This window comes from Cervus elaphus, chromosome 3, assembly GCF_910594005.1.
Source record: "Cervus elaphus chromosome 3, mCerEla1.1, whole genome shotgun sequence".
Taxonomy (NCBI): domain Eukaryota; kingdom Metazoa; phylum Chordata; class Mammalia; order Artiodactyla; family Cervidae; genus Cervus; species Cervus elaphus.
Window position 1 is genome coordinate 35019795 of NC_057817.1, and position 14602 is coordinate 35034396.

The 14602-nt window shown below is 37.8% G+C and overlaps 1 protein-coding gene across 4 annotated transcripts in view; it reads left to right on the forward strand.

Moving 5' to 3' along the window:
* Positions 1–14602, forward strand: part of NELL2 (neural EGFL like 2) — a 437534-nt gene that overhangs the window by 270427 nt on the left and 152505 nt on the right. For all 4 annotated transcript variants that reach the window (XM_043886426.1, XM_043886435.1, XM_043886442.1 and 1 more), the window contains one exon: positions 1354–1479. In XM_043886426.1, the coding sequence (XP_043742361.1) occupies positions 1354–1479 (126 nt within the window). The remainder of the gene's footprint in view (positions 1–1353; positions 1480–14602) is intronic.

The following is a 14602-nucleotide window of genomic DNA, read 5'->3' on the forward strand; positions in this document are numbered from 1 at the left end:
TTGCTAATAAATGCTTGAAACTTCATGGTCTATGTGAAAGTGAGTGAAAGTTGCTCAGTCGTGTCCGACTCTCTGTGACCCCATGGACTATATACTGTCCATGGAATTCTCCAGGCCAGAATACTGGAGTAGGTAGCTGTTCCCTTCTCCAGGGGATCTTCCCAACCCATGAATCGAACCCAGGTCTCCCACATTGCAGGCAGATTCTTTACCAGCTGAGCCACATGAGAAAAGCATATATACTCTGCTTTAATAAAGCTCTTTAAGTTGTAAAGTTTCTCAGATCAGTGAAGCATTGTTTTTCCCAAGAACTCATAAGTCCTCTCTCACACAAGCATGTGGGGCTTCCCCCAACATCCTAGCAGCAGCAGTGTGAGATTCAGGGTCCTGTCCCAGGCCTTGCCTACCATCTTGCGCCGTTCTTTATTGTCAGCGTGCCACACTCACTATGATTCTTTGATCTACTTTCCTTCTAGACGGGAGATCCTTGAAGACACGTCATACCTTACCCATGCCCTTCTGTTTTCATCAATAAACCCCAGAACAATGCTTGGAACAAGGAAGGGGAACATAAATATTCACTGGAAGAGGGAATAAATGAATAGTGACCTCTAGCCTTAGCCTTAACCTCATTATAAGAGAACAAAATTGGATTATTAGTTTGCACTAAATCCTTAGAGCATTAATAGTTTCTTCAGACACATTAAGCAATTCCAAGAAAACAATACTTAGAATATGAATTACTATGAAAGTTCTTTAGTATGTTGTCTTATTTTGCTGTTTTACAGCTTCTTATTTATATCAGGCTCTACACTGTAATTTCATCTCTGTTCAACACTTACTGGGATAGCTATATGTCTAATAAACTACATGTTGTTGGTTTCATATCTTTAAGTGAAGATTTTCAAGTTCTGGTGTTTATTGAATATTTTATTTACCTCTTTCAGAGCCTCCCCAAGTGTACAGAATAGCCAGTGAATCAAAAAATAATATATGGTACGCTCAGTGATAGAAGCTTCTAAGAGCCTAAGGCAGTCCAATCTCTATGTTCTGATTCATTTTCTCATTCTATCCAAGGTAGATGAATGGGCTGGATATTTTGAAATATATTTTAGAATGATGCAAGTTGAAATAAAAAGACATCTTTTAAACTCCAACAAGAGCTGTTAGGAAAAAATATTATAGTTTCTGTCATTTCAACATCAAAGGTTTCTATTAAAAGAGATACTTTGAATACATTTTAAAAATTCTTCTCAATTAGTAACTTTTGCCCTCTCACCACCAAAGAAAATTGTAGAAAAACTCTGTGATATTGGCCATGGTTGACCTCTTTGCCCTGCTTTTTCTTCACAGACATTGATGAGTGTGCCGAAGGGCGCCATTACTGTCGTGAGAACACGATGTGTGTGAACACCCCGGGTTCCTTCATGTGCATCTGCAAAACTGGATACATCAGAATTGACGATTATTCATGCACAGGTAAACAGCGGCTATTTGTGAAATAAATTACCCCATGCCTTAAATTTACTTTTATTTATTTTTTTTTCCATTTATTTTTATTAGTTGGAGGCAAATTACTTTACAATATTGTAGTGGTTTTTGCCATACATTGACATGAATCAGCCATGGATTTACATGTGTTCCCCATCCCGATCCCCCCTCCCGCCTCCCTCTCACATTATTTATGTCATCATCTCTCTATTCAAAAGTTGACTGTTATGTAGAGAAAATACTATTTAAGGGCTGTTTCTAAGATTTGCCATAGAATTCAAATTAGTGTTGAGTATAAATACTATTTAAGTATACAGTTATATAATACTGATTTTATTCTTCAGTTTATCTTTACATTTGTAATACAAATATCTTATCCAGAGCAAGGAGATAGTTCTTTCCTTAGAACAGATTCAGAATTAACTATCAAATCAAGAAGATATGCTTTTACTAATAAAAAGTATCTTGTCATTTTCACTCTACCTCCAACTTATAATTTTTATCAGGTGGGCGTATAAACAACATTAAGTTTCCAGGGAAGGACTCTATAATACTTCCTGGTAAAAATACAAAATCTATAATAAAAATGTTGCCTTTGTTAATGTGTATTCTTCCAAGTCTTCATTATTGTGATAATACTGCATACTCCAGATCTTTCTTGACTTAACAGTGTGGTTATGTCTGCATGAACCCAGCATAAATAGAAAATTTCTTAAGTTGTTAATGTATTTAATGCATCTAAGCCTTCAAACATCACAGCTTAGCCTAGCCTACCTTAAATGTGTTCAGGACACTTACATTATCCTAAAGGTGTGAAAATTATACTAACACAAAGCCTGTTTTGTAATAAAATGTTGATTATCTCATGTAATTTATTGAATACTATGATGAAAGTGAAAAACAGCATGGTTGTAAATGTATCGGTTGTTTGCATCGGCTCTCTACTGCTGCTCAGAATCACAAAAGTATCATGCTGCATATAGCTAGCCTGGGAAAAGATCAAATTCAGAAGTTTACTTACTACTGAGTGTATATCATTTTTACACCACCATGAGGTCAAAAAAATCATTTATTGGACCATTGAAAGTGAGAACCGTCTGTACTTGGTATCCTGTTTATTAGTTAGTGCAAAGGGAAGGTCCTTCCTCTAAATTCATAGTGTCTATAAAACAGGACAATGAAAATAAATTGTAATGGGAAGTGCCTTCTTAATCTATGGAGAATAACCAAAGATATTCTGAAGGTAGAACAATACATTTAATATAGAATTGCTAATGGATTTACATATTCTTGCTTTTTGTTAGTTCATCCTAAGCATTTCCATATTACGGAAACAATTCTGCACTTTCTCTTTATAAAAAATACAATCACAATGAGTGTCAAAGTATCCTGATGCAGTACTACAGAGATATTTTTCAATGTAAAAAAGGGAATATAAAAGAACAAGTCTTATTAAATATATGAAGAATAAAAGAAACAGTTTGCTATAATATTGGTAATATCAGTAAGTCTGAGTTCCAATGTAATAAATAACAAAACTGTCTAAGATAAAACTATTCAGAGAGTGATATTTCAAGATGTGCTCATTAAAAATCAGTGTTAGCAATTTTCAAGGAGCCTGCTAATTTTTTGTCATTAGAGACTTAAAAAGCTTTGTACATTTTTGTACTTTCTAGTGATTCTTTTTGTTTTTCTCACAATCTTAAAAAGTGCTAGAGATAAGTAAGGAAGAATACACAGCACAAAATTTGACATAGTGTTGAATGAGGAGTGTTTCTTCGGGGAGGGTATTTTCAAGAGGCTCATTTCCATCCTGAGCCTCTCTGTCGGCTGTAAATCCTAGGGCTAGTTCAGCTGTCATCCCTTACAGAGCATCTCCTTCTTTGGCTCTACCTCTCCCAGTATATTTTCTTTCCAAATAAAATCCCAAAAATCACTTTTTTTTTTTTTTGACTACTTAGGGAGAATTTCCCTTAAGATTTCAAAGTATCTAATGATAAAAATGAAGTGTCCCTTTGTTGGGATACCATGGAAGGTTGAAATCATCTTAGGAAAAGCTATCAAGGCCATGATTTTTTGCCTAAGGAACCAGAGCCAGGGATTTCACGATCTGGCAGATGCTAGAACGTGTTTCTTTATTGATGCACCAGCATTTCCAACAAGCTATTTCTATGCTTCCATTTAAAAGAGACTTTCTTGCCTCTGAAATTTCTATCTACTATGAGTAAGAATCCCATGGACAGAGGAACCTTGCAGGCTGCAGTCCATGGGGTCACAAGAGTCGGACACGACTTAGTGACTAAACTACCACCACATGAGTAGGTCTGCAAATTTGAGAATTTACATCCATACATAAAAGCTAGATTTTCTTGGGAATATGGGTGAATTTTATTTTGTCCTCCAGAGTCAGATGATCTTTGGCAAAACATTTTATGTTTTACCATGCGGGGTCAGCACATATTTAGGGTTCCTGTAAAGGAATGCATTTTAAAATTCTCCCTTTGTGAATCTTTTACTCCACCCTTTCATATTAGCATCTGTACAGAAGACTTGAAGAAATGACTCCTCTCTGATGTGGGTTTGCCTCATGGCTGAAAGCAGCACAGCCGTACTTTTTCAAGAGCTCTCCTAAGACCAGAGTAGGACTTTGTTTCTCTGCGAAGATGTGGGTTTATTTTCTCTGAATTTTAGAAACAGACATTCACATACTTGCAGGAGTAGACCTTCCAGAATAAATGTCAAGACACCACTGCAGAGCTATTCTCTGATGTTTGTGACTGAGCTCTTGAAGTTCTGAATTTGTTTTGCTTCTGTATCCCGGCCTCTGTTTCCTAGTGAAGAGCACCTGCCATAGTGTGACAGGTGACATTGTCGACCCTGAACCCAGCAGACACCCAAACCTACTTACCCTATCCGAAAATAGATCATAGGCATTCTAATTTAAAGGAGAATCCAAGGCAATATGCATTACTTTAGAGTCAAGGGCTTTGATCAATTAAAGTAGCCTTTTTTGCTTTTATAACCCTATAGTTCTGGCATAGAAATTATGTACAATACAGGGGATTCACCTTCCATAGTTGGTAGAATTGCACATTGTTTTGTTTTGTTTTGTTTTCCTGTCACTTTCAGATAATTTGAGCTAGAATTTCCTCATGATGAGATTTTAGAGATGGAAAAATTATTGAGGATAATCTAGTCCAATCTCCTAACTTCCATAAATGAGGAAATTGAGGCTCAGAGAGATTAATTGCCTTCCTTTGGTCAAACAGTCAGTGGAAGGCAAAAGGGAGTCAGAGATAAGACTTCTTATTCTTAGTTCTTATGTTGTTCGCCATTTGTTCAATTTGTAACCACACAAAAACAAGTAAGGAGAAATGATTCGTATTTTATCTAGAATTGCATGATTGAATTTATAATGTTCAGTAGCTAAACTACCTTTCTATAGATTGTTTCACCTCATTAAGTTCAACTCTAAAAGGAATTTTTTCCCTACAGATCTTATAGTAATGATCAGAAGTCAAGAGAAATAGAAGTTGTCACTTTCTGGGCCTCTGACTCTGTTTTGCAGTTTCATTGATGACTCAGTTGCACCATTTGCACATTTTATATTCTTAATAAAGTGTTGATGCTGCCCTTTAAAATGCTTGTAAACTCATAAATATAATTTTCCTTCCAGTGAGGATTTCTTTCATGGTTAATACTTCATAATCTCCGTCCTCATATTCTTTTCTATTCTGGAGAAAAACATGGGTCTACCTACAAGAAAAGAGAAAGTAAAGAAGGGAGGAAGAAATGGAGGGAGGAAAAAAAGAAGGGAGAGAAGAAAGAAAGAAGGAAAGACAACACAGAGGGAAGGGAAGGAAAAGAGTTTGGTTTGTACAAGTCAAGATGTTAGCAGTCCATTCTTTCATCTCTCTGATTATAAAAATAACTTAATTTTGATGCATAACAAAGTGTCTTGATTATTTATCTCGACTAAGAGTTGGTGATGGACAGGGCAGCCTGGCGTGCTGCAGTCCATGGGGTTGCAAAGAGTTGGACACGACTGAGTGACTGAACTGAACTGAACTTGAATGCCTTTCTTGGTGCACTCACATAAGCACTGATTAAATTGGAGACATCTTTCTGTATCTTATCAGCCCCCCTTTTTTCTTGAAACTTTTTATTATGTATTGGGATATATCCGATTAACAACGTTGTGGTAGTTTCAAGTGAACAGCGAAGGGATTCAGCCTTACATACACATGTATCCATTCTCCTCCAAACCTCTCTCCCATCCAGACTGGCACATAACATTGAGTAGAGTTCCATGTGCTATACAATAGATCCTTGTTGGTTATCCATTTTGAATATAGCAGTGTAGACAGTTCTTCTTGACACTAGTCTTGTGTAGTGGACAAAGAGTAAGATAGTTCTGGTAATACAGATGGGGGTCACAGATTTTGGAATTATCAAAGGATAAAAATATCCTGAAGGAAAAGGTTTATTTCAGATTTTCATGATTTATATCTCTCTACTTTGAGTATTATAATGAAAAAATGGAATTTGCATTCTTTTTTATGTTGATGAGCTTGTAAGCTTTCCTCTCTTGTGTAGTTTTTTAGAGTGGGAACAGGAATGGGGAGGGTAGACCATGCTCCCACCGAGGAATGGAAAAGATCCTGCCCAACTTAGGGAGAAACTTGATCCTTTAGGGCAGTGGTATCCAACAAGGGTGATTTTGCCTTCCTGCCTCTCAGAGATTATTTGACAGTGTGTGGACAGGTTGCTGGTTACCACAGCTGTGCGAAAGGGGGATACTGCTGACATCTGACAGAAGCCAGAGACATGCTAAACATCCTATAATATTATTACACTAACTAACCTCTTTGAGGAAATTCTGATTTTTCTGGAACCCTTTCCACTGGGAGCTTTTTCTATGGTTACTTTCCAACTGAGTCATTAATCTTTATCCTGCACAGGACATCCAATATAAGACAGCTCCCCATAACAAAGACTTATATGACCCAAAATGTCCGTGGTGCCAAGGTTGAGAAATTAGGGTCACCTCATCAAGAATGTAGCATGTACACTTTCTTTTTAATTTCCCTTTTCCTCTCTCCTGTTTTTTTTTTTTTTTTTTAGACCTTATATAGAGAGCCCTTTGCTCAGTTCTTATGGTACCCAGTGTCCTTTTATTGGCCACAAAAGGGGCCCCTTCTTGGTAAGTCCAGCTCTCTCCCAAGTTCTTTTCTCTCCTTTTTCTTATCAAAAACCTGTTCTTAAGACTTACAGACATAGAAATCAAACTTGTGGTTGCCAGTGGGAAAGGGAGTTGGAGAAGGGACGGATTGGGAGTTTGGGGTTAGCAGATGCAAACTGTTATGTATAGGATGGATAAGCAGCAAGGTCCTACTATCTAGCACAGGGAACTATATTCAATATCCTGTGATAAACCATAAAGGAAACGAATCTGGAAAGGAATATATATATATATACGTGTGTATGTGATGTGTGTGTGTGTGTGTAACTGGATCACTTTGCCCTGTATAGCAGAAATTAATACAGTATTGTAAATCAACTATACTTCAATAATATAAATTAAAAAAAAACCAAACAACTGTTCTTAGCTTAACCTAGGGAATATGGTAAAATTGCAGACGTCACAGAAGTGGCAGAGGGGATTTTTAGGGCCCCTCGAATTACACTATCCTGCTGCCTCTCCACTATGCTTTATACTGACCCTAACTGCTTCTATTGTTCCAGAGCTACTAATTCTGGCTTTGGTCCTTGTCACATATCACAGAAAGTTCATAAAGTGTCTAAGCACAAGAAATTCTACTGGATACTTGATTTTTGTTGTTAAATGAAGAGCCTCCTCTGGTGTCCCCTGAGGAGTTTTACTTCTTAAAGTACTTAACTTTTTATAGCATTGAATACTAGTGCTTACATTTTATGATCTCATTGTTGCGGTTACTTCTTTTTCTCTAACATGGTCCATACTGACTTCTTAAAAAGTCATTACCATCCTATTTTTCAGGTTTTATTACTGTTGATTTTCTAACATTTTCAAGAGTTTTGGATGCTATTTGACATACACAGAAGGTTGCAGAGGACTTACTACTGAGCAACCAAAGCAAAGATTTTAAGTCTGTTGTAACCCATTCATGCCCCTTCCACAAATAGTTGTCTCTTTTGTGTGTGTTTGTTTGAATCCCCTATTAATTAATGCTAGAAAAGGTAATTTCCTTAAAGTGCTTAAAGAGAAGAAACACTGCATAATATTCTTCGTTTTTATCCTGCAGTCTTCCAAAAAGAATTTAAATTGAAGTTGATAATTTATTTTATGGATCTACAATAATTTTTTTATCATCTGCTTTAATATGGCTCTCAGTGGATTTATCAAAATCACAAGTACAGAAGAAAATAGATAATTCATTGTGCATGTAGCATGATAATCACTGGTATATAAATTGTGAAGGAAGTACAAGTATTGTGGACAATGGCAGAGAGGATAGAGGGTAGGAGGCTGGGAAAAGCACAGATCAGAGACGATGATGGTAAAGAACAGGAAGGGAAAATATGCATATCAGTGCTCACAAAAATCCTAAATAAAGTAATTTTAATTATAAAAGGCCTTGGCTCTTTAGCAAAATGCCTAGCACAGAAGAAATCTTTAATAAAGTTAGCACTATGGTTGTTGTTGTTGCTATTGTGATTAGAGAGGTGATCCTCTTGAGGAAATGTCTTATTTCCCTAGGACTTTTTCAACTGGGCACTTCTTTCTGGTTATTTTTCAATGGAATTATTTTTGTTATTATTATTATACAGAGATTTGCTGGGGCAACAGATTCAGTGGGTTTTTATTTATTCAACTGACTTATTATGTACCTGTGAATGGCAGCAACTGAATAGCACTCTCTCTGGAAGTTAGAAAAACTCCTTTCATAGGAGGATTTGTTGTACTTCCTAGGATCAGGGAGGTTCCTCAGATTGTTCTTGAGAATGAATGCTGGGTGGGGATACCCAGAGGCTAGATAGCTGCCTCCAGGCCTTACTGTGGATACTAATCTGCCCAGAGTAGAAATGTGGCCTGTAGAGAATTAGTGAGTCTGGTCAGTTCTCAGGCAGGGCAGATTTTATGAGCCTGGCTGCTTCCATGTGGATTTCTTTTCTAAAGACACACAATCAATGATCAGCCAATCCTACCATTTGGCCACTAGTTGCCATGACTATTGGGAAAGACTTTTGCATTTTTATGAACAGTCATTCCAAATTTTCCTTTTCTGGAATCAACATTACAAAATATGATACAATTGTGGCATATTTCATTAAACATGAAAAATCAGATTTGGGGTTTTAAAATTTAAAAATACAGCCTCTAATGCTAATAGCTGCCTCATTCATCTCCTACAGTTCCTTATATATTATTATGCTGTATAGTTAAATTATTGAGTAATTTGAAAATATAAACATGATTACAAAATCAAATTAAAATACCAAGCTTCAGGACTCAAAGAATTAATAATGAAAAGCAGTTTTTTAAGCAAACATAATCAAGAAAACCTCTCTAGAAGAGTATGTACTGTGGTTACCAGGAAGGGTTAATGTTTAGAAAACTTCAGACCACATTTGGAAAACTTACAGAGAACAGAAGTGAGACACGTCTGCAGAGTGAGTGTGGAGGCCAAGGCAATGTGCTTATCTCTCTTCTGAAACACATATGTGCACGCATACAATTAGCAGTCAGCTCAAAATGGAACAGGCTCAAAGGCTCAGGGAGCTGAATTGCCTTTTTCAAGATGAAAAGCTTGGAAAAGGAGTCTGTGCTATCTGAATCTGTCAGTGAGTGGGGGTTGCACACCAGGGCCGATATAGTGGTTTCCAGGCTTGTCAGAGCCTTTATGCAGCATCTCAGCCCAGCTGTCGTATCCGTGTATGACCTCCAGCCCGGCTGTGGTTTGATCAGAGAGCACACCCAGTGGTGTGCGTCCACACAGCACTTGAAGTGATGGGAGCTGCCTCATTAAGCAGTCTCACTGGCTTTGACTTGGTTGGTAAACCCTAATTCACCTTTGTCCCAAACAGATTACTATTTGAGTTTTAATATGAGATTTTTATGTGAAAAGCACAGAGCTGAAAACTCACAGAGGGGAATAAAAAGATTATACACGCTGGGAGTGTAATAATAGTGGTGTCTTAGCAACAGACAACCTGTGGGGGACAGGATTATTGAAACTGAGGTTTAAAAGATGCCTTTCACATCCTTCCTTGATTGTTGGCTTTGGCACTTCAGCCAGAATGGAAGTGTGGCCTTCCTTCTGCCTCTTCACTGCATCTCCATGGAACAGAGCTCATCTTCTGGCTCTGCTGCTGATCTAGTCTTGCAGTGGCTGTGTGTCCTCCTGGTGACACAGTCCTGTGTTCCCCTCTTCTCCCCACTCCACAGTGCCTCTGTAGTATCATGTTCAGGTCACGGGTTTGGACTCGGAGAGTGAGCTTCTCTCAAATCCAGAGCCTCTTCTCTCCTCTGTGCCTCTGCCGGGTAACTGCAGGGCCTCACTCACCGTTTGGATAATGCTTTCACCAGTCTATCTGTTGCCACCTATTTCAGTGATTGTTACTTTCTTTAGATAACTTCTGATACCACATAGAGGCTTTCTTTTGCTTAAACCAAGTTCTATCAGAGGGACTAACATTGTTATTACTTATCTACTGCTGCATAACAAACAACCCCCAAATTTAACAGTTTAAAATAGCACACATTTATTGTCTCATAGTCGGTGGGTTAGGTATCTGGGCGTAGAATAGCTGGATTCTTTTTTTCAGGTCTTTCACATGGCTACAATCAAGGTGTCCACCAGGGCTGGGGAAGGGTTTTTCCCTAACCTTACCTTTGTAGTTGGTGGATTCAGTTCCTTCCTGGCTGTTGACCATTAGTTTCCCTCAGGTGTTGCCATATGGCCCTTTCCAGCATGGCAGCTTGTTTCATCAAAACCCGTCAGAGAAAGAACCTGCTGGCAGGACAGAATCAACATCTTTTGTGACCCAACCAAAGAAATGACATCATATGACTTTTGCTAAAGTGTATTGGTTAGAGGCAAATCACTGAGACCCAGCTCATTCTAAAGAGGGAAATTACACAAAGCCATGTCTATCACGAGATGGAGATCAGTGGAAGCTCTCTTAAAGGCCGCCTGCTGGAGACATTAAGTGTTATCAATAGTTAACTAACCCACTTCAGCTAAGTACTGATAGAGAGCTCCAGGTTGAAAAATAAGAGTCATGAATGAAGTGTAAAATGTGCTGTGTTAGAACTGTGTGTGAATGATTGTGAAAAACTCAAGATGCCACATTGCTTTCACTTTTCTTGGCGGCAGAGTTTTGATCTGGGTGCATAGTAGGGTCCAATTTAATAGAAGGAGATGGTATAAATGAATCATTACTGTACTTTGTGGTATATTCTGTAACAAAGGGAAGTGCAGAGAGCTGTGGCCAGCTCAGAAGGGGCAGTGAGAAGTTCGGTTTAAGCCTGGTTTGGGGAAGGCGTCACCAAGTGACATTTTAAATTGGTTTTTAAGGATGAACAGACATTTCAGGAAAGTGAGAGAAGGCATTTCAGGAAGAAGGAAGAGTAAGTACAAAAGTATAGGTTGTTTATAATGGCAAGTTTAGTATGAATGGAATTGTTAGCGATAAAGCCAGCAAACTCTGGAAACTCTAAGACACATTTTATAGTTTCTAAAACATTTCACTCAACCTCTGTACCTTCTAATTGAGATGTGCACATTGAAGCGTCGGTATTTTACTTTGTTTTTGTTTTATGTTTTTTTCTTTTCTGCTGTGAAAATGATTATTAAATTGATGATGTTTCTAACAGTCAATGCAGAGCTAGAATCAAGGTGATAGGATATTTCATTTCAAAGAAGACAGAATGCTCTGTCAGTATTCTTGGAACTTCATGAAAGCATATTTCAGTGTGGTCTGATGAGAGCTGAATTTAGAATTTTCCTAGGACAAAATCATAACCATTAAGTGACTACCTGAGGCATTTTTATACAACAGATTTGAGCATACATATCCCTTAAATGTTAGGAAATGCAACAACAACAAGGAAAAAGACAGGAAATGGCTAAGTGTTCCACAGAGCTTCTCTCTTTAGTTGGTCCAAATCAAATCTTAATCTTCTCTCTAGCCTCCTCATCTCCACAAATATTTTAAGGCATTTTAGGATGGATACTAGCTCATCCAGATTTCTTGGATCTGAGTCTTTGTTGTGCTGTCTGCCAGCTGTGATCTTGAGCAATGTACCTAACCTCTAGGCTTCATTTTCTTCATCTTTGAAATGGGATGATGTTATATACCTTACATGTTGTTATTAGAACCAAATGGGGTGAAGCATGCAAAATCATCAGTATAACAACTGAAACATAGTAAGCATTTAGAAGTGATAGTTATCTTTGTTCCTAGTTGTGGTAAACAGAATAATGTCCCTCCAAAGAATCCCAGGGATGGGGGAGCTTGGTGGGCTGCCGTCTATGCCGTCTATGTCGACTCACAGAGTGGGACACTACTGAAGCGACTTAGATGTCCACATCCTCATCCTGAGAACCTTTAAATATGTTCATTTACATGGCAATAAGGATTTTGCATATCTCATTAAGGTTAAAGGCCTTGAAATGAGGAGATTATCCTGGATCATCTGGGTAGTTTCAATCTAATAACATGAGTCCTTAAAAGACAAGAGCTTTGCCTGGCTATTGTCAGTAGGAGATGGGTCTATGGAAGGATGATCAGAGACTTGCAACATTACTGGCTATGAACATGAAGGGGGTCGGGAGCTGGGGAACACCTGGAGATAAAAATCAACAACGCTTCCAAAAAAGAATGCAGCCCTCTGGACATGTTAATTTTAGTCTGGTCGGACTCATGACCTATAGAACTATAATATAATGAATTATGTCATTTCAAGCCATTGAGTTGAGAGTTTGTTATGGTGATAATAGAAAACTAACATATTATTATTAGCTCAAACTGTTGAATTGTGCAAAACTATATTTAAAAATGATTCTCAGTTCCCATCTCTTTTCTAATTGTTGAGGAGCAGTAATTCAGTTCTGAAGCAAGTCTGGTGTTTATGGAGAGAGTTAGGAAGATAGTCTGTTACACAGAGGGGATGCAGTTCATATTTATGCCTGAATTCCTCACTTTAATGATTGAGTTGCTTTTGTCATATTCGGTTTCCGGTATAAAAGTTCAGGGTGCCCCTTATTTTAAAAGACATTTTTCTAGTCTAATTCTAAAGAACACAAGCACATGTACAAACACACAAAATTATGCAGAAAGATCAAACCAGTCCATCCTAAAGAAAATCAGTCCTAAATATTCATTGGAAGGACTGATGCTGAAGCTAAAGCTCCAATACTTTGGTCACCTGATGCAAAGAACTGACTCCTTAGAAAAGACCCTGATGCTAGGAAAGATTGAAGGCAGGAGGAGAAGGGGACAACAGAGGATGAGATGGTTGGATGGCATCACCGATGCTATGAACATGAGTTTGAGCAAACTTTGGGAGTTGGTGATGGACAGGGAGGCCTGGCATGCTGCAGTCTGTTGGGGTCGCAAAGAGTCACACATGACTGAGCAACTGAACTGAGCTGAGACTATACATTTACCCAAACACAGTAAATCCAATGATGATATAGAACATTTCTTATCTGCCTACTTTTTAAAAGATTATTAACTTCATAATATGAAGAAAGTTGGCAGATAATAATTTTGAAAGTACTATTTTTAATGTACATGTGTAGACTTAGTTGTTGGGGGATTGCTGCTGCCATAGATCTTTGGAATGGAATGCAGGGTGGTTGAGAATGACCTTTATATTCAGGAAGGCTCCATGCCAGCAAGACTACATCTGAGTCACAAATCAGTGACCAGAACTGGCTCTCAGGTTTGATATATTTGGCTTTGGGGACATTTTAATGATTCAACATTTAAACAGTCAGACGATTTCATTATGAAAATCAGGAATCCCAGCCAGATTTTCAGATGGTTCTCCATTAATTTTGGGTCTGTGTCACTGCACCTCAATTATCAAATGCAGCTGCCTTGTAGCAGCAACCCTCTTAGGAGGAGAGGGTGTCCCCATTCATTGAAAGTCCTCATTTCCCACTCACTGAGACTCAGCAGTTCCAGTAAAAAAAAACTGATGTCTGATATCAGAATTCCTATAGCCAGACTATCTCATCCATTTACTTTACCATGAATTAGAGTATTTTTAGTTTGCAGCCTATGATTTATAGTATTAAAGTGATCATAAGTATGGTCATTTTAAGTCATAGAGATTTTAATATAGAAATAATGTCAAAGGTTTGGTTTTTTTATGAGTCATGTTCCTACCAAATCCATAAATCACATTGACATAAACCTCAGGAAAACCATCAGACACTTCAATAAATTTTGAATTCATCTTTATTGGTTTTCCTTGTGAAATTAAACAACCTTAAATAGTCATGTCACATGCAGAATACGTATGCCATTCTAGTGTAGCATCAAATAGTTGGCCAATTTTTAAAACTCCTAAAAATTGAGTTCATTACAAGTTTATACAGAACAAATTGTTTAGAACAAAAAAACATAAAATTTGGTGATAAACTGGAAAAGGTCCGTGGAAGTGAAACTGATGTGAATAATAGATGTTCTTTTCTAATGGCCAGTTTATTCTTTGATAGATGTAATATTTTTCAAAAGGGGGCAGCAATTAATGGCTTGTAAGGAGATGATAAGATATTGCATAGAATGTAACTATCTAAGGGAATATAAAACCTAGATTCAGTTTGCAGGATTTCACTCTGAGTTAATCAGTGAAAGAGGCAATTACCAGTTGCAAGTCCTCTGCTAGAGGAGCTGGGCCAGGGGCTTTTGGCATTAGCTTAGCTGATATTAGTGACGCTTTTGATTTTGTTTGGCTTCTCTTTATACACATAACAAGTCCTGTATTATCCCTCCTTTAGCAGTAAAGCCTTCCACATTTCTATGCAGAACCTGATCCCGATGACAAACAACTAAGAGCAAAGGGGCAGAGAGCCCTGAGTGGCTGTCTACCGACTGTCCTCGTGGCCACAGGCAA